This window comes from Schistocerca americana, chromosome 8, assembly GCF_021461395.2.
Source record: "Schistocerca americana isolate TAMUIC-IGC-003095 chromosome 8, iqSchAmer2.1, whole genome shotgun sequence".
NCBI classification, from domain to species: Eukaryota; Metazoa; Arthropoda; class Insecta; order Orthoptera; family Acrididae; genus Schistocerca; species Schistocerca americana.
Window position 1 is genome coordinate 325899084 of NC_060126.1, and position 20406 is coordinate 325919489.

The 20406-nt window shown below is 41.0% G+C and overlaps 1 protein-coding gene across 1 annotated transcript in view; it reads right to left on the minus strand.

Annotated features, from left to right (window-relative positions):
• Positions 1-15663, minus strand: part of LOC124545814 (odorant receptor Or2-like) — a 48412-nt gene extending 32749 nt beyond the window's left edge. Inside the window, exons 1-2 of the mRNA XM_047124761.1 lie at positions 14855-15663; positions 8670-8769 (exon numbers count right to left, since the gene is read on the minus strand). Coding sequence (XP_046980717.1) covers positions 8670-8769; positions 14855-15663 — 909 coding nt within the window. The remainder of the gene's footprint in view (positions 1-8669; positions 8770-14854) is intronic.
• Between the last annotated feature and the right edge of the window lie 4743 nt (positions 15664-20406).

Sequence of the window (20406 nt, forward strand, 5' to 3'; positions counted from 1 at the left end):
AGATACTGGATAAGGCTTGATTTATGCTTCTGAAGAGAATAGAATACATAGCCAATTACAAAAGGTAAATGGGAATGAATAGTAACCTCTATCAGCAATATTTCAAACGGAATATTACAAAATTCGTATTCCATTTCATTATGTGGCAGTGATGCGAAAGAGAAATAAACAATGATAACTGAATTTCCTTAAGCAGGCGAAGCCTGGTTTGATGCATTTACCCTAACGTTTGCTGACCTCTTCATCTCCGAATAACTATTGATCCAACATCCTTTTGTATCTGCTTAGTGTACTCACCTCTTGGTCTCGGTCTACGATTTTTACCACACACTTCGCCGACCGCAGTGACCGAGCGGTTCTAGGCACTTCAGTCTGGAACTGCGCGATCGCTACGGTTGCAGGTTCGAATCCTGCTTTCTTTGGAACCGGCTTTTCTATACCCTGAATTCTGAGGGTGTTTCTCATGTGTCATGCGCCTTGCACATCAGATGGGATAGTTGGCCACGGGTGGCTCTCCCAAGGCTACCAGTAATTCTGACGAAATTTCGTCTACTCCAGGAACCGTGTTTCGACTTAGGTCTTTTAGTGCTCTGACAAATCGTTCATAATATGATATCTCCAAACTTTTCTTTATCTACATCCTCTAACCTTTTTATAGTATATACTTGAAGTTCATATCCTCCCACATTCCAGCATACCCTTCCTTGCTTACTACTGGTTTTCCATGTGGTTCACGTTTTCGTACTTACACGCACCGTAGATTGCAGAAGCGGTAACACATGTGAATTATTGTTGCAGAACAGGAACATCCAGCAGTTTTGGTAGTGGATCAGATCCGAAGAAGGTATCTGACACGTAAACGATGAGTCACTGTTTTGAAAATTTCTTGGTCAGATAGTGGCACTGCCAAAATTCTGTCGGTGGTAATCAAATTTTTGCCGACGACATAGTCCCGATTTGTGTGTGCACGGTTTCTTTTTATCCTCTCGAGCTATGTATTGGAAATTTATGATTTCTTGAAGACACGCAACCATTGCACTATTACCGATGCCGCTTTCATTTTAATGGTGTCTAAACGGAAATCCACGTTCATTGATATACAGTATGTGTGGGAAAGCTAGTGTGAAAAGTTTAGTTTGACAGGAGCCGATGCCTGAAGAGGGAGAGGCTTGACAAAATAAACTTGATAGATAGGGGCAAAGTGGCAATGACGAGCAGGGTTAAATACCCAGCTGTATGTACTTTTCTGACTAACCTAGATTGAGTAGTAGGTTGAAATAGAACACAGTGAAAATCAGACACAGCCGAGCACAGCTAAGAAGATAATAAATGTCTGGATGAGTCGTTATGAAATAATGGGTGTATCTGGGTGGTTTTCATCGGTTAAAGCTGAAACAGAAATAACTATTCTACTGACAATTTGTGGCATACGTATCTGCTGAAGGAAATAGACTAGATGTATAGGAAATAGACCTATATGCAGAGGAGAACATCATACCAACCAAAAGGTACTAGGAATAAACTGGTCAACGAAAAGAGTGAACAGAAGGAGTTACATCGCTGACTGTTGAACTATGAATATATCTGCCTTTCAGATGCGAGCAGGTAATAAACGTACAGAGTTTTCAAGATTTTATCAACGTTTTTGCCTAAATAAAATGAATAAAAAAACAAGCACGCCAATAGAAGCTGTTGGAAGGTAAATGCTGAAAAAAATGTCATTTCTAAGCCTAGAAGTTTTAAGTGGTTCTATACGTAAATTCTCTCAAGTAAGAAATACCACAGGGCAATCATGTAGTGTGACATTGCTTCATTTAAAATTTTCTTTAGAGTAAAGCTCGCGGGTAGACTGCCAAGACCGTTGATCAGACTAATAATCATACAACCATATAATAGAAGTATTTACAAGCTAGGAATTAACGCTAGAACAGTGCATGGCAAGCGAAAAATTGTAAATAATCTCTGTAGCAAAAGAATGTAGCGGTTAGTGACAAGAGAGGGATGTTACAGGATACAGCGCCAGCATCACGGGGACGCATTGTCTAATGGCCCAATTCGCACATTTATGTAGTGTAACAAGCCGTTAGTATTCTAGTACATTCTTCTGATTTGTAAGCGTAGCCCACAATATTTTCCCTACATAGTGTATTGTGTTTGCAGTTATTGGTACAAACGACGGTGACAAGAACGCACGAGAATTATTTCTCATGTCGAGTAGCCATTTCTTTACTTACTGAATCCAGTGTGTGCTGGAGTGTGCTGTGATATAAATATCAGTCAGAAATCTTCAAGGGACGAGTACGTCTCCCAGCGTCTCCATTTTTTTCCAGATTTTCTACGATTTTTGTTTCTATGTGAAGGATAAAGTAGCACTCATTCATTTACGAAAATTCTGTAATCCTATGTGAAGCGGCCCATGATCGCAACAAAAGGAAAACATAATTCTGGCAGTGTTTGCATAGTTCGGAGAACACTTGGGTAGTTCAGTTATTACTGCTATTTTATATTTATATTTATGTAATGTGGACGTATAGCAGTAAGAACAAACACTTAGATGATGTGGCAAGAAATCTCTGCTCACGAGGACTCAAACCAGCTTTTGTACTTAATAATGCAGCTATAAAAGAACGAACGCATAGAAAGGTTTGTTGCTCTTGCAGAATTTGAGAATCGATACTAAAATGTTAGGTATAATATGTGTTAAAATGTCACAGAGGTTGTGTAACGAACACTGTAGATTACAACAGCAGATTGCCGTAATGATTCTCCAACTACAGTGCCGAAGAAGCAGAAAAGGATCGAAAGAAAGTTACGCACCAGTTAGATAATGATCTGGGAATAGTCATCAGTGCTAAGTACACTTGACAGAGCATCTTCATAATATTTCCATGTCCTATTAGGATCTGTGTATGTAATTACAACGACTACTGGGCGCCTGTTTTGCCTGCTTGCGCCGTCGCTTCAAAGCATACAGGAATAAGACAGTACATTACGTTACCCAGGACAGCTGTCAACCAAATTACTCTCAGTAAAGGCTGCACAGACATATGTCAGAACGTCAGTATATATTTCAATGACTAACGAAATTCTTAGGTCAAAGACAAATTTAGAAAAACAGACGCAAAGGGAGGCAGTCTCGATTCCACAAATACATAAGGGACCAAACTGCTGAGGTCATCGTTCCTAAGCTTAAGCACTACATAATCTAGCTTACGCTAAGGACAACACACACACCCATGGCCGAGGGAGGACTCGAACCTCCGACGGGGTGAGCCGCGCGTACCGTGACAAGACGCCTGAGACCGCGCGGCTACCCCACGCGGCTTTTGACATATAAAAAATAGTAAACCTGCTAATGTCATATAGACTGAAAGTAACGTTCTCCACCGCCAATAGCCTAGAGCATGAAGTAGTTGACAGCTTAAGTGATGTATTGTTAAGTTCTTTAATTGAAGGATATGCAAATTACGTATAAATATTGGTCACATCACCTTGTTCTTTTAATTACATCATCACATGCAGAAGAACATTCCTTTCAAAAGCTCCTGTAAATGTAAACTATTACAGTCATCATTATTTAAGAAATTCTACCACAGCATTAGACGAAAACGACACTGATTGCTGATTTGAAGTTGTATAGTTAGTTTGTACACACTTCACTATTTTAATAAAAGCCTTGACATGTTCATTATTGAGGAATTAGAAACAATCATCACAGATAGCACTCTGAAACGCAATTCTACTCCTGGCAACGTAAGTGTAAAACTGAACTATCTTCACCCAAAGCTTGTCTGAATGAACTGCTTAAGGTTAATCATTACAGATGTGGACAAGACAGTATTCGTATTTAGTAGATCATGCCTTGTACGGAGGCAGAGAGGGGGGGGGAGGAGAGAGAGAGAGAGAGAGAGAGAGAGAGAGAGAGAGAGAGAGAAAGAGAGAGAGATAGACGGCCCTCAGGAGGACATCCAACGACTCTGTCATTCAACGTCAAGCCGAATAACTGTTTGCATCAGGGCGAGAGGTGTTCCAACATGTTGTTGACTTGCTCAGTTTATGAAGCGCTTTCTCTTGAATAAGCTATCCATTTCTTTGCGAAATAATAATCATTTGTTTGTCTATATATGTACATCACATCTACTGATTTCCGTTCCAGAAAGAGACACATTTTTTTTACATTAATACTAGTTCCATGGATCATGAATACGATATTTCGTAATGATGTGGAACGAGTCAAATTTTCCAATACATGACATAATTAAGTTAATTTAACATACTTAAGTTAATATAACAACTTTTTTATTGTTTTGTTTTTTATTATTTTTTTATTTTTTTAATATTTTTGTGTTTTTTCTTTTTTTTCTTAATTTATATCTAAAAATTCCTCTATGGAGTAGAAGGAGTTGTCATTCTGAAATTCTTTTAATTTCTTCTTAAATACTTGTTGGTTATCTGTCAGACTTTTGATACTATTTGGTAAGTGACCAAAGACTTTAGTGCCAGTATAATTCACCCCTTTCTGTGCCATTCTGTCGATTCCTTCGTGTTGCGTCACTTGTTATCATAGGTGTATGAATCAATATTGAGGATTAGTTTCTCTTACTCCAACAGACATTTCATGTCAGGCAATTTTGAGAATTACACTACTGGCCGTTAAAATTGCTACACCAAGAAGAAATGCAGAAGATAAACGGGTATTCACTGGGCAAATATATCATAATAGAACTGACATGTGATTACTTTTTCACGCAGTTTGGGTGCATAGATCCTGAGAAATCAGTACCCAGAACAACCACCTCTGGCCGTAATAACGGCCTTGATACGCCTGTATATTGAGTAAAATAGAACTTGGATGGCATGTACAGGTACAGCTGCCCATGCAGCTTCAAATTGATACCATAGTTCATCAAGAGTAGTGACTGGCGTATTGTGACGAGCCAGTTGCTCGGTCACCATTGACCAGACGTTTTCAATTGGTGAGAGATCTGGAGAATGCGCTGGCCAGGACAGCAGTCGAACGTTTACTGTATCCAGAAAGTATACAGGACCTGCAACATGCGGTCGTGTAATATCCTGGTGAAATGTAGGGTTTCTCAAGGAACGAATGAAGGTTAGAGCCACGTATCGTAACACATCTGAAATGTAACGTCCACTGTTCAATGCGAACAAGAGGTGACCGAGACGTGTAACCAATGGTACACCATACTAACACGCCGGGGGATAAGCCAGTATGGCGGTGACGAATACACGCTTCCAATTTGCGTTCACCGCGATGTCGCCAAACACGGATGTGTCCATCATGTTGCTGTAAACAGAACCTGGATTCATCCGAAAAAATGACGTTTTGCCATTCGTGCACCCATGTTCGTCGTTGAGTACACCATCGGGGGCGCTCCTGTCTGTGATGCAGCGTCAAGGGTAACCGCAGCCATCGTCTCCGAGCTGATAGTCAATGCTGCTGCAAACGTCGCCGAACTATTCGTGCAGATGGTTGTTGACTTGCAAACGTCCCCATCTGTTGACTCAAGGATCGATACGTGGCTGCACGATCCGTTACAGCTATGCGGATACCTGTCATCTCGACTGCTAGTGATACGAGGCTGTTGGGATCCAGCACGACGTTCCGTATTACCCTGCTGAACCCACCGATTCCTTATTCTGCTAACAGTCATTGTATTTCGGCCAACGAGAGCAGCAATGTCGCGATACGATAAACCGCAATCGCGATAGGCTACAATCCGACCTTTATCAAAGTCAGAAACGTGATGGTACGCATTTCTTCTCCTTACACGAGGCATCACAACAACGTTTCACCAGGCAACGCCTGTCAACAGCTGTTTGCGTACGAGAAATCGGTTGGAAACTTTCCTCATGTCAGCACGTTGTGGGTGTCGCCACCGGCGCCAACCTTGCGTGAATGCTCTGAAAAACTAATCATTTGCATATCACAGTTCTTCCTGTCAGTTAAATTTCGCGTCTGTAGCATTTCACCTTCGTTGTGTAGCAACTTTAATGGCCAGTAGTGTATATTCCAATACTCTGAACATCATTGCCTGCTACGTGATTTATACTGCCCATACGGCACCCACCTTTCCTTAAAATATCCAACCTTGTTGTCCAATATAACTCAGAGACGTTGCAATTTTATCTCCTCCCGCTATGCCGCTATGCCATCAGCTTGAATTTGCGTATGAATAGGCACCTGGCTGGTTCCACGTGTGTACTGCCATTTGCAACAAATTTGGGGATGAGGGTAGCATGAACTGTAGTGACACATTAAAAGCACTGTCTTTGCTGCAGACTTACTTAAATTCTCGTACAAATAACGATATAATGGTTAATCTAATGTAACATTAAAAGGATTCAGTACAATTTTTGGGAAAGTGTGGTCGCTCCACATATAGTTTCAGCGACTAGTGAAAGTAACTTTCAATTTATTGAACAGTGGCTAACATCGTGAAGAATGTTTGGCTAATAGTGCACTTACGTTCCCATTATGGTATTACTTGAATAAAATATGTCTCGAAAGTAGGGGTCAAAAGGATAGTTTCCATGCAGATGGTTCAACCGGTTTCTAGTATCAAACGTAAGGCAGAAGGCAAATGTATAGGGGCAGTAGAAAGATTTCAGTTCATTGTTTGGTAGTAGTAAAATGATATGAATGCTCATATACCTTACCGTAACAAGTACTGGACGAAAGAAACTTAAAAATATCACAGATTCGTAAATTTCTTTTCAGATACTAAACAGAATCTACGATGGTCAGTTCCTGTCTGTTTTACGATTTCTAATGGAGAGGATTTCTCTACCAGATTCTGTTACAACCAGCTACTCAGCTCTACGCGTCTAGAAACAATTACTTTGACTATGACACAATAAACACATTTCGAGACAAGATACAGAAAAGGGAGGAGGGTTGGGAGGAAACTGCCAGCATCAGTATCAAGGAGATTAGTGGGAGAATGTCAGGATTCATCTGTATTCGTTTGAGTCACTGAGATTTTCTGGATTTATTCATACCAACGTTACCAAGTAACTGGTAATGTTAGGCTCCACTAGTAACTCGAAAGTTTTTCGTTCCGAGTTGCTAATGTAATAGAAGAATTGTATAATGTTATAGTTCCATTTCATACTATAAAATACGGTGTTTGAGGAAAATGTTTACAGTCGCAATTATTTAAATGCGGAGTTTAAAACTAACATCTTAATTTTTATGATGCACATTACTTTATCAAATGACTGACCCCCGTACAGTCCTTGTAGTATTGTATCATTCATGAATGCGTTCCTATACAGAGAGATTGAGACGTTGTGATTCGTATATGCTGACTAACAGGGTATTGAAAAAAATTTTATTAGTAGATTTTCCACAGACAAAGTCGTAGCAAATATCGTGTACTCGCATCAACAAGTTTGGCAGAGAACAAACAACACAGTCTACGGCGCCTACTGAGGAACTTACCACTTGCAACAACAAGGGAGCTTTCTTCTCTTAGAAAATCGACAAAGATATAGGACAGTAGTAAATTTCATAGAGTGACACCGTCAATATAATCATTACGCGCAAAACCAAAACAGTACAAAGAGGCGAGAAAGCGTGCGCAATACAGCAATTATCACGATCTGTATCATCAGCGGAAAGTATGGAAAATATGTTTTCCCCAGTAACACAAAGTTTGGTCCGAGGCAGTTGTTATGTGGTGAAACTGATGACAATTTCCGCAGTAAGTAGTGGGAACAACAAAGAACATCGTCAAATTAACACCTTTCACCAGTTAGATTTCCAACCTCATTTAATTTGGCAACCAGTTTCAGCGTTATATCACCCCACCTTCAGGCCCCAGACTGACGTGTAGGAGCAATCTACAACGGTTGTGATAGAGACAGGGGCCAGTAATACTGGAATTAGTACATACTTGCTACAGTGATCACTTCAAGTATTTCCTGCCGACCTTTTGATCAAAACCGAGGTAGATTCCTACAGAACGTCGGTCAGGGGCCTGAAGATGGCGTAGTATAACGCTGAAACTTGTTGTCAAATAAAATAAGGTTGAAAATTTGACCTGAAAGGTGTTTAATTTGACATCCTCCATCGAACAGCCTCGTTCCACAACCGTCTCTGAAAAGGACATACACAGCAAACAACACTACCTGTCATGACACAGCCACACACCAAATGCACCGTAACACCCACGGTAACTGAGTTAGCTATTCTCACTGAAGAAATTATTTCCTGAAAACGTCTGTAAGGTTACTGAAATAGCCTACATCCTCACATGACTGCTCATTTCCGAACTAACCTGAAAGCGTGTTGCAATACTCTGCTTGTGCAACTCCGTGATACAGTGTACTCAAAGAACGCATGGATGTTGGTGGAAGGTATGACTAAACTGTGTTTATAATGAACAATAATTGCCAGATTTTTGTGAAATATCTGAATTTGCTCCTTAGTAACATTGTAACACGGGTGTTACAGTAGTAAAGTAAAGAAAAACGATGACAGGAATGTCTGGTGTCACTTTACTAAATAGTGTAACAGAAAAAAATAATTGTCAAAAATTTGCATCATTCGAACCCTTATGTAAGTAAATACACTAGTAAATAATTGTGAAGTCATCGATTTTAATGTGCGTCACTATTGCATTAGCGACATATTGTAATAAACTTACGAATGTTGATTGAAACAGTCCTAGACATATAATAAGAACGCTGCAACCGAACGACGTCATAGCGACGGGATTCATTGTGATCTGGAGATGAGGCACGAAACTGTAACAGAAGAAAATAAAACTGTTGTTAAGCAGAATCCTGGTCTCCCTCCTATGTGATCATCAGGTAACTATCAAAGGCTCTTTTGTTCGAAGTTAACTTCTTTATGAAGACAGATAGCCATAAAGTAATATATCACAAGTAATAATATGGGATCCGTTGTGTTATTCTTACGAAGTAGTTTGTTTCCTGGTCATATACAAAGCTGAAAAATATGCAGCACGGTCAAGAAATGTGTGCAATGTCACAAGGGAAAAATATGAGCATACCAACGAGTTATAGTGTTAGTGATATATAGTGTTTATAGTGTTAGTAATTGACGGAAAGTCATCAAGTAAAACAGATGTGATTCCTAATGTTATAGACCCTCTGCTGTTCCTTACCTATATAAACGATTTGGGAGACAATATGAGCAGCCCCCTTGGGTAGTTTGCAGATGACGTTGTCGTTTATCGACTAATAGAGTCATCAGAAGATCAAAACAAATTGCAAAACAATTTAGAAAAGATATCTGTACAGTGCGAAAATTGGCAATTGACGCTAAATACCGATAAGTGTGAAGTCATCCACATGAGTACTACATGGAATCCGTTAAACTTCGGTTTCAAGGAATTGCAACTAACAACAAATTAAATTGGAAGGAACACATAGAAAATGTTGTGGGGAAGGCTAACTAAAGACTGCGTTTTATTGGAAGGACACAGAAAATGGAACAGATCTACTAAGGAGACTGCCTACACTATACTTGTCCATTCTCTTATAGAACACTTCTGCGCAGAATGGGATTCTTACTAGACCGAACTGACGGATTACATCGAAAAAGTTTAAAGAAGGGCAGCATGTTTTGTGTTATTGCGAAATAGGGAAGACAGTGTCACTGAAATGGTACAGGATTTAGGGTGAACATCATTATAACAAGGGGTTTTTCGTTGAGGCGGAAGCTTCTCATGAAATTTCTATCACCAGGTTTATCCTCCGAACGCGAAAATATTTTTTTGATACCGACCTATATAAGGAGAAACGATCACCATGATAAAATAAGGAAAATCAGGGCTCGTACTGAAAGATATAGTTGTTCGTTCTTTCCGTGCGCTATACGAGATTGGAACAATAGGGACTTGAGATGGTGGTTCCATGTACCCTATGCCAGGAACTTAAATATGATTTGCAGAGTATCCCTGTAGATGTAGATGTATTTGTCACGCTTGAAGGGCCGGCCGCTGGTGGCCGAGCGGTTCTGGCGCTTGAGTCTGGAACCGCGCGACCGCTACGGTCGTAGGTTCGAATCCTGCATCGGGCATGGATGTGTGTTATGTCGTTAGGTTAGTTAGGTCTAAGTAGTTCTAAGTTCTAGGGGGCTGATGACCTGAGATGTTAAGTCCCATAGTGCCCAGAGCCATTTGAACCATTTTTGAACGCTTGAAGGTCTCTCGGGCATGCAGCCGGGTTGACTGGTCGTTGTAGAACGTTAATCGCTGATTAGACAGTGCTCAGGCAGAGTGTTTGTGCATCCTCTGTTTTGAGTCTAAATGCAGTCATCGTTCTGAGATTGGAGGTGAATAGTGACTGCAACATTTATTCTGGGCTGCAACCATCCTCTACTGACGAGTAAGTACTGCTTAGGAACACCTTCACACATTTGAACGAGATCGCCTTGTGGTCGTGCGGGAAGCTGTTTCACGTATCAACGGGTTGTGGCACTCGTCGCAGCAACGTATAAATGGTGTCGATGATCTCAGCAGTGGCCGATGAAACATTCCCACACAAATAGACCAGCCGCTGGATGTCCACCTAGAAGAGATGCATGACAATATATAGACGCGTCATGCGAGCAGCGGACACCGAGCAAACAGCATCCAGGGGACAAATCCGAGCACTTGTTATACCTGCCGTGTCACTGTTAGCCGACTGCTCACCGGAGAATTACTAGTGCCTGTGCCGTTAGGGCAGTGGGTGTTAGTGGGCTATGGGAGCAGACGACCTACGCGAGTGTTCTTACTGACGGCCCGACATCGCCTGCAGAGATTCTCCTGGGCTCGTGACCATGTCGATTGGACCCTATACGACTAAGAACCGTGGCCTAGTCAGATGAGTCCCGATTTCAGTCTGTAAGAGCTGTTGGTTGGTTTAGAGTGTGGTGCATCGCCCAAGGTTGTCAACAAGTCACTGTGCAAGCTAATGTTAGCTCCATAATGGCGTGGACTGTGTTTACTTGAAATGGACTGTGTCTTCTGGTCCAATAGAACCTCCTGGACACCATTTTCAGCTATTCATGGACTTCCTGTTCCGAAATGACAATAGAATTTTTATGAACATGCCACATGTCACCGGGTCACAGTTGTCCGAGAATGGTTTGAAGCACATTATGAACAATTCGAGCGAATGCTTCGGCCACCCAGATCGCCCCACATGAATCCCATCGGTCATTTGCGGGACATAATCGAAAAGTCAGTTAGAGCATAAAATCATGCACTGGTAAAATTTTCACAATTATGGACGGCACTGGAGACAGCATGACTCAGTATTTCTGCAGGGGACTTACATCGACTTCTTGAGTTATGTCATGTCGAGATGCTAAACTACGCCTGGCAAAAGTAAGTCCGAGACGACGTTAGGAGGTATCCCACGACTTTTGCCACTTCAGTGCAGTGTCATGAAAGAGTCGACTAGAGAGTGGTGTCGAACTCTGTTGTCTTCAGTAATGAGAGCAGATTCTGCCTGTATGTGACTGATGGACGCGCACTTGTGTGGGGTAGGTCTGGTGAGCGATCTTCTCGACAATGCATTCGTCCACGACACATACGGCCCTCCCCACACTTCGTGGGATTTGGGCCGCTCTCTATTACAACTCGAGGTCACGTTTGGCGTTTGGTATTACAGTGGGGTAAAATAGTCAATTCCCCGTATATTGCTCAGGTTATCACTATGCTACTGTCATTTTTTTCTACAAGCTGATATGCTTGTTCGGCAGGATAATGCCCGTCCGCATACGGCTGCCAGGACACAACGAGCTTTACGTGGTGTGCAGTAACTGCCGTGGCTAGCTTGTTCACCAGATAGATCTCGCGCCCACTGAAACGTATCGGACATGGTGAAACAGGAATTTACTAGTTCTCCAGAGCCTGCAAGAATCGTTGCGGAATAGCAGCAATAGGTGTTAGTAGCTTGATGCTTGCGGCAATCTATTGCAGGTTGCCAATCAACACCTTTAAAATCATTTGCATGCGATAATAGGTGCCTGCAATGCCGTCAGACTGGGGAGGGATGTTTCATTGTGTAATTATGCGTTAGTTAGGTCCACTATTCTGTGACATTTGTGCTTCATTTTGTCTGAGGTTGTTATCATATGTGCCTACAATGATGCTCTATCTGTACCATGCCCTGTAAACAAAATGATCTTGTCACTTCAGGTGTTCCTTTTTTCTAGCTGTGTAGTAATAGATTTGGAGCTTGGTAGGTCATTTATTATTGCATTGATATTGGAACAGTAACACATTATGTGCTCTTGTTCGGTACACTCTGGAACCGCGCGACCGCTACGGTCGCAGGTTCGAATCCTGCCTCGGGCATGGATGTGTATGATGTCCTTAGGTTAGTTAGGTTTAGGTAGTTCTAAGTTCTAGGGGATTGATGACATCAGCAATTTAGTCCCATAGTACTCAGAGCCATTTGAACCATTTTTTGTGCTCCTGTTTGTTTTAGCCACTTCCCAAGGGAATTCCTAGAGCCCTGAAAAGGAATGTGCCAGATGTATTTCAATCGGCACCCTTTGACACAAATGGGTAAATGAGCTGATTTCTTTGTTTAGTGCAACATCGTTCCCTGTCTTCTCCATTACGATTATGAACACATTGTCTATAGCAGGCAACTCTGATTTCGATAAACGCTTAACATCTTTTAAGAAATAGAAACGGGAAAGTTGTCGTTACGAGCGTAGTCAAAGACATACTGGGAAAGAGTAAACGATGAAAGATTATAATATAATTTTCCGATGGCTCTGGTTTCAATAGCGAAGAATGCGATCGCATCGGGAGAAAGACAATCGGAAAAACTGACAGAAAATTCGATAGAGTAATCAGTGCAGTTTTTATCAGGAGAGGTTTATTTAGTTTACATTGACATATATTGTACAGCGCACTATTTAATATGTTCACCAACACTGAGAAGCACACTTTCAATGAAAAAATTAAATATATTGTGGGTACGAGTACCTAACATGGTATAAATATTCACAGGGGAACTTTACCGAAAAATTGTTTCATTCCTTCTCTGTAGTCAATTACCACCACAATAGGAAACTTCAATACCTCTATGATTATGAATAAACATGTTTTCATCTACTGTTGTTACATTCGAGAAAGAGTGTGTCATATACATAAAGAACTGATTCAACGATTAATGTTTGTTATAGAAAAGAGCGCTTGAGGCTGGGGATACCCATTCTAGTTGTATCGGAATTCAATCAGCTGTAGAATGAAATACTTTACAAATTGGCCTCAAGATGTCTTGTATAATATGGACAAAATATTTACAGACAAAATGTTTACAGTATAGAGTAAGTATTTTAACGAATACTAGTACGTGACAATGTTACTTCTGTACAGGATTTATTTGCAACTTTGGGTCAGAAACCATATGAAAAGCTTGTGAACTCGTCGCGGGGTAGGTTGTGCTGAGAAATAACTGTTACGGAAAAAGATCGATACGTTGCACCATTTCCGATTTAAATAGCATTTAAATTATCCAATCAGGCCGTTGCACATGCAGATTCAAGCGGTCCGCCCCAGACGATTTCACCAAACGTGTTCGCAGTTTGGTTTCCTAAAACCGAACAAGACAGCGGTACAGGAATGGGACATGGGACGGTAGAACCTATCGAATCGACCCAAAGTCTGAGCAGCGTAGTGCGTTGTCGTTCACTATGAGAACAACTGACACACTATGGGAACAACTGACACTAACTGTACCCGTAAATTAAATCTGTTTCGAATTTGTCAAAGGAAACAATTTTTATCTTTTCGCTAACGACAGTTTATGACATACATACGGTAAAATAAAGTTTTATTCTGTTAGTGAGAATGGTTGAGGAATTGTTTCAGAAGTGATGGTCAATATTCAGATACATAGCAGTAATGGTCAATTGAAACAAATAATTGAAGTAAACAAGGGCTCTAAAACGCACGTCTTAAGAGCTATGAGCATTTTCTTCATTTTCGATACAAATCTACTGTAAACTCTTTGCTTTCCATATTTTGGGATGTGGTAGTACAGACCAAAGCAAGGAAAAAATGTCCAGTAAATATGTGCTCTAAAATGCATACCTTAAGAGCGATGAGCACTTGTTCATCTTCGCTAGTTTGAAACAGCTCTCCTAATGAACAAGTGCTCATAACTTTTGAGATATACATTTTAGAGCACATGGTCACTGGATTTTTTTTCTTGTTTTGGACGTACTACGACTTCCTAAAATTTGGAACGCAAAGAGCTTTCCGTACAAGAGATTTGTTTCACACTATCGAAGATCAAGGATTGCTCATACCTCTTAAGGCATGCGTTTTAGAGCCCATGTTTGCTTGACGATTTTGTTTCGAATAATCATTCCCGTCATATCCCTGAATATTAACCATCACTTCCGAAACACCCTGTATACAACATCTCATTATTCATGGGTAAATAGAAGTTTGCCAACAAAAGCTGGGAAATCAGGTGAATCAGAGACACAAAGCCTAGTTTGATCTTCATTTTTATGTAAAATGGTATAATGGCAACCAACACAAACTAGCTTCACTTAATCATATTATTCATCTACTTATTTCAAATACTACTTTTTTAATTTTTGACAAGCAGAAGCTGAACTCACTTTTGAAGATCTGTCAGTGATGTTCAGAAAATTTGATAAAAGTCTAACCCTTACTTCAGATTACCAACTGATAAAAACGTAATTTTGTCTGGCATAGAGAAAAATATTCATCCTATTACTTACTGTTACTAGCCTAAGACGTGGTTCTGATATCTTGTGCAGTTTGTTGAATGATTGTATGCATCAGAACAGTACATACGATTTGCAACGTGCTGCAGTACGTACCTGAGAATTTTTTGATGGCTTTCGACGCAAAGACACAAATCACTGTACATTGTGTCACTGAACCTCGCTCCTGGCCTCTTCTTAGAATACTCGAATGTCTCGTTGTAGCCGTCATTCTTGAGAGCCAAAATTCGTCTTGCGAGGATATCCAGTTGCGCAGCCAGCAGGATCATGATCGACGCCAGGAGACAGTCAATACCGAAACTCATCTGCGTCATCCACAAGCCTGCCGCGCACTGGGCGAAGTACGAGAGGCCGTAGAAGTTGGTGTTGTTGTCCCAGGCGTGCTGGGCGAAGGGCAGGAGCCTCTGCTCTGGGTATACGATCCTGGGCATGGGGAACCACACGAAGCACTGAGAGAACATGAAGAGCAGCAGCGCCAGGGACAGGCGGAAGGCTCGCCTCTGGGAACTGCGAAAGATGGCCGCCAATGGTGGATGCCTGTCGCAGACGTCGCTTTGGACAGAGAGCAGAGCGGCCACGTGGCGGGCAAGTGAGTTGTAGAGCCGCCTGTCGTACACGAAGAACATCATCTGGATCAGGCCGTTCAAGTTGGAAACAGATGACATCATCACTAGCGTCACCTCGTCCATGTCTCCCCAGGCAAAGTAAATGGTCAGCAAGCACTCTGTCAGGTTCCAGAGGCCCAGAATGAAACCATAAAATGTGTACAGATTGAACAGTCTTGACTCACACAGCGGCCAGAGGCCGAAAAGGTACAGGTGGCGAATGTTGGGCTTCAGTACGGACTGACCACTCTCAGTCCAGGTCAGATTCCTTTCAAGATCCTTTTCCTGCACGTGGTCCATGCCAGTGAGAATTGGCTACTGTGTTCCCGAGAAGCCCCTAAGTAATCCTGCCTGTGGCTGTCCTCCTCTACGAGTGGATAGACCTACTGAACGATTCTGCACCTCACTCGTTCTTCGGAAAGAAAGGTTGAAAGCTGCCTCTCTGTCTGTATTTATATATATGAATGCAGGTGGCACCAATTACCCTTGTGCTATTAAAATTGAAATAATCGACTAATTTCGTCGATGACTTATTCACATTGTTTGGCACGTAATTACTTCCTACTTATATAAGATAAACAAACGAAGAACGTCAATTACAATAAATAATGGAGACCTTCGCTTCCCTCATGAGGCAATAAATAAACTGTTAAAACCTTTAATTTAAAATTGTGCTCCACCCTGAAGCGTGACTGTCTGTCCATCTTTTAGAAGAAGGCGTTTAACACACACACACACACACACACACACACACACACACACACACACAGAGAGAGAAGAAGGTAGTTCGATTTTGTTTTGAAAAGTGCACTGAGATCGTGTTAAACTTTAGGAGGCACATGAAGTGAAATTAACGTTACTCGTAAGTATGATTGTTGGTTAAAAGTATGACTTGAGAGGCACTGTCGGATTAAGAGAAAATAAAAAAAAAAAATTCCTTCAGGCTGTTCCTATGCGAAACTCTAAATAATGCTTACCTCTATCGCTGTTGCATTGGACAACATTGCTGTAGCTTTGAAATGTTCTACCTCAGACTACGAAGAAGTTGCGTAGGTAAAATGAGGCATATTAGTAACAAAATCATTTGACCAATTTCCCGATGCATTCAAAAATATCAACACAGGAATTTTTCTGTCGCCTATCTGATTGTATAAGCACTAACTAATCAACAAAATTGTGATGGAATTTCACCTCGGAATCCATTCGAGATTAAGATGACTCAAATTTTCACTTCGTGATTGGTGTACAGATTGCGGCTTAGGTTATTTTATTTGTGGGTAACAGCAGGCAGGGTTGTTCGTATTTTCGACACACGGTCGACTGATGTACATACAAACATCTTGACCTCTGACTCTCGTAAAAATTTAGGTCATTATGATAACGAATAAATTGCGATAAACAGCCCCTTTGGTTAAGTCATCCAAGAAAGCGTCCGACTTACTTCAATCTAACAACAAAAGAGCTCACTGTGTGAAGTTCCTATCGAAACTTGTTAGAAAAATTAACTGGATTCCGAGAAAATGGCTTCGTGATTTGGAATAAGTTGGCCAAGTAATTCATTACAAATGCAGGATAAAATTTACGTTGTATTTTACCTTGTTGTCAGAATATAAGTGGTAAGGGCGTGTAGCTGTGTTACACTGATTTCGCCACGAAAATATAACTTCCTGAAATGTCTGAGGTTTATTGATCGATTAACTTACGGAATGCCATTGAGAGTAGATCTGGAGAGTGGCGCCAAAAATTAGCTACAAAGCTAGAAAGAAACAGGCTTATGCGCCAATAAATCAGAAATTCAGGTTATGAAAGTTTATTTAATAGTAGAGAGATACATCAGATTAAATTAAGTAATACATTCAACAGCTTAGTCATTGAAGAACACGCGAACTGACAAGAGGGACAGTTATTTAACATAGGTACTTGCGTACACACCAAAATATGTGGCAGGTATGGAGGCAAAGAAAACAAATTCGTCAAACAGTTTTCAGATAGAAAACCAGAGTTTCAGGCATACTATAGCAGGGAAGTAATAGAAAATTCTGAATAATAGAAATGTACTCAGAAATATCTTTTGGTAAGATTTCAGAAGGTACAAAGAAAATACGATAACAGGTGAAAATGAAAACAATGGTAACATGAAGAGATTAAAATAGAAACTTGTGTTGGCTGTACAATACTTTACATCTGAAAAGATGGTAGATGAAAAAGTAACTAAAACAGAGGAAAATTGATTAAGTATGCGAAGGTTTCTGCAATACTTCCAGTGTTCGAGAGATGTGTCAGACACAGAAATCTTTTATAATTACAATAATAACTGTATTTAACGACAGATTTGTGTAGAGTCCTTGGAGGAGTGAAGGAAGAAAGGAGACCTTTGGATGACGATGTTTCTTAGAAATTGTTAAACCTGGAGGAATAGTAAACCAAAACTGACTTGCGAACTTATTTAATGTGGAGTGCAGCTTCACACAACGAGACCGGTGCTGTAATTTGTATGTTTCCCAAAAGAGGAAACTGCTATCACACTTAAATACTATACACCAGTTTGCCTCTTACAGGGAGAGCACGAATTCGTTGAATTTATAGCCAAGTGGATTTTAATCAAACAGATGGAGTAGTGTAAATATTTATCCGCCCTACCGAATGACTCTTACAAATTAACTACAGGGTGGTCAGAAACAGTCTGAAAAGCTTTTAAGGCTGTTTCAGGATAATCTGTTCTGAATAATAACTGTTAAGAATAAACTTCGATACGTTGAGTCGTTTGAAAAATAATTATCACGGAAGTTAGTCAGTCAGGTCACTGTAAGCGCAAATTCAGGTGGCCCACAGTAGACGGTTTTGCCAGAAGTATTCTTCGTTGGGTTGCCTAAAACAGAATAAGATTGCGGACCAAAAACTGAGCACTGGACGGTAGTAAGGCTGAGCAGCCCCTGCAATTACGCTGTGCGAACAATTGACACTAACTTTACCTGTGGGGCCGTTCTGTAGTGGGGAAGGTTGGATTACGCGTCAGGACTGTGAAAATTGTGCTCAGGATCAGTGTTCCGTAGTGGGTGATGATATTGATTTCATTTGTGATTTTTATAAGAGCAGATCTTTTGGCAAGACAAAGGAAACTGAATATGTAAGGAGCTTTTTTTTATTTTTGTCTAATTTGTGCTTTTCAATAACAGACCGAAATACTTTAGTTTTTCAGGTGGTGATGATATAAGAAAAAACGTCTTCGGCTTTACGTAAGCGCATTTTATGTGAAATATTGCTTATCTAAGTGCCGTCTAAAACCCAAATCGATTAGCATATACATGTATGTGAATGCATTTATAACACATAAATAAAGAAATAAAAACGATGGCAATAAACTGAAGATCATAGTCCTGAGGAACATTTCACGCCAAAGATCAGGAGTAAAATGACCCTTTAGGGTTATTTACGCATTTATTCTAAACTACATCGAAGTTTCAAAATTTTAAAAGGTGAATTATGCAGCGAATTTCAAAATCAAATAGACAAACTTTAGCGATAGGTTCTTTAAACCGAAATAAGAAAAAAATATATAGTAAACTCCGGCTCTTGAACCCGACCTTAAGAGCTATGAGCACCTGTTGTGCAGAAATATGTTTCACATTAGCGGACAAGAAACAGTGCTTCTAGCTCTTCAAGCGTGCGTTTTAGACCTAATGTTAACTGGGCTTTTTTTTCTTGTTTTTGTCTACACTGTCTCCTCCAAAAATATGGAAAGCAAACTCTTTGCAATAGAAGAGATCTGTTTCATAGTACCGAAGATGAATAAGTGCTCATAACTCTTAAGATACACGTTTTAGAACCTATATTTAGTCGACTTTTGTTTCTTGTCTTCGTTAGGGAACCTGTCCCTAAACGTTGTAGGTATAGTTTTGAAATACCCTGCATGCTAATCCTATACTCAATAGACTTGAGAATATTTTGAATATTGAGCAGAATATAGCGCGCAACACTTTAAAGAGATCATTTTCCCCTGCTCTCCCCTACTATGGTTAGTTGTTAATTGTTTACTTTCATAACACCAGACAATGAAGTTCGGATATCTACGGAATAAGATATGAATATTGGTGCCCTGTCCTATACATGCACAAGTGGTACTTGGTATCCTTCATGCGACAGCCGTGGAAAAGACGTAATTGGATTGGTTTACTGGTTGATTTGCGGGAGGGGACCAAACAGCGAGGTCACCGGTCCCAAGTGGTTGGAACGTTGTTGCCTAATAATGCAATATCAAATAACTGCTGTTGGTGCAAATTTCGAAATTTGTGGTAAGGCCTTATGCGATATGCGACCAAACTGCTGAGGTCATCTGCCCTTAAGCTTACACACTACTTAAACCAATTTAAACTAAGTTACGCTACGGATGACAGACACACCCACGACCGAGACCGAGGGAGGACTCGAACCTCCGCCGGGGGGGGGGGGGGGGTGGCAGTAGCCGTGACAGGACACCGTAGACCACGCCGCAACCCTGGGCGGCTAGTGGTACAGTACAACTACATATTTTACATACGATCTCTGTACTTGCCGTTCTGATGGAGTGAAAGATGTTTTAGTAGCTTGAAATTACCCCACCTATTCCAGAATCGCTACGCATCAGGATGGGCGAGAAGAATGGCATAGGATGGAGCTGATTCACGCCGGAGCGTTCTGTGGAGCGGTGTTAGTACTGACAGGTGTTTATTCCAGCATGCTTATGAAGCATTCCGGCCAGCCTCAAGGCCACACGGTGTCCGTACAAACGCAGCCGACTGTGGAATCTGCTGGCCTTTTGAACACGTTGGTGACATCCGTTCGTCAGTCGCAAAAAGCACCTGCAGCGGTGCGGTGTATTTCGCCAAAGGCGAAGGCAAGTACGGCCCACGCAGTCCCACTGGAGCTGTGTCGGCTAGTAACTTCCGTCACTGTCTCCACATCTTGCATGTGGGTCCGATAATCTAGGGACCGATGACCTAAGCAGTTTGGTCCCTTAGGAGTTCACATACATTTGAACATTTGAACATTCCGACTGAAAGCATT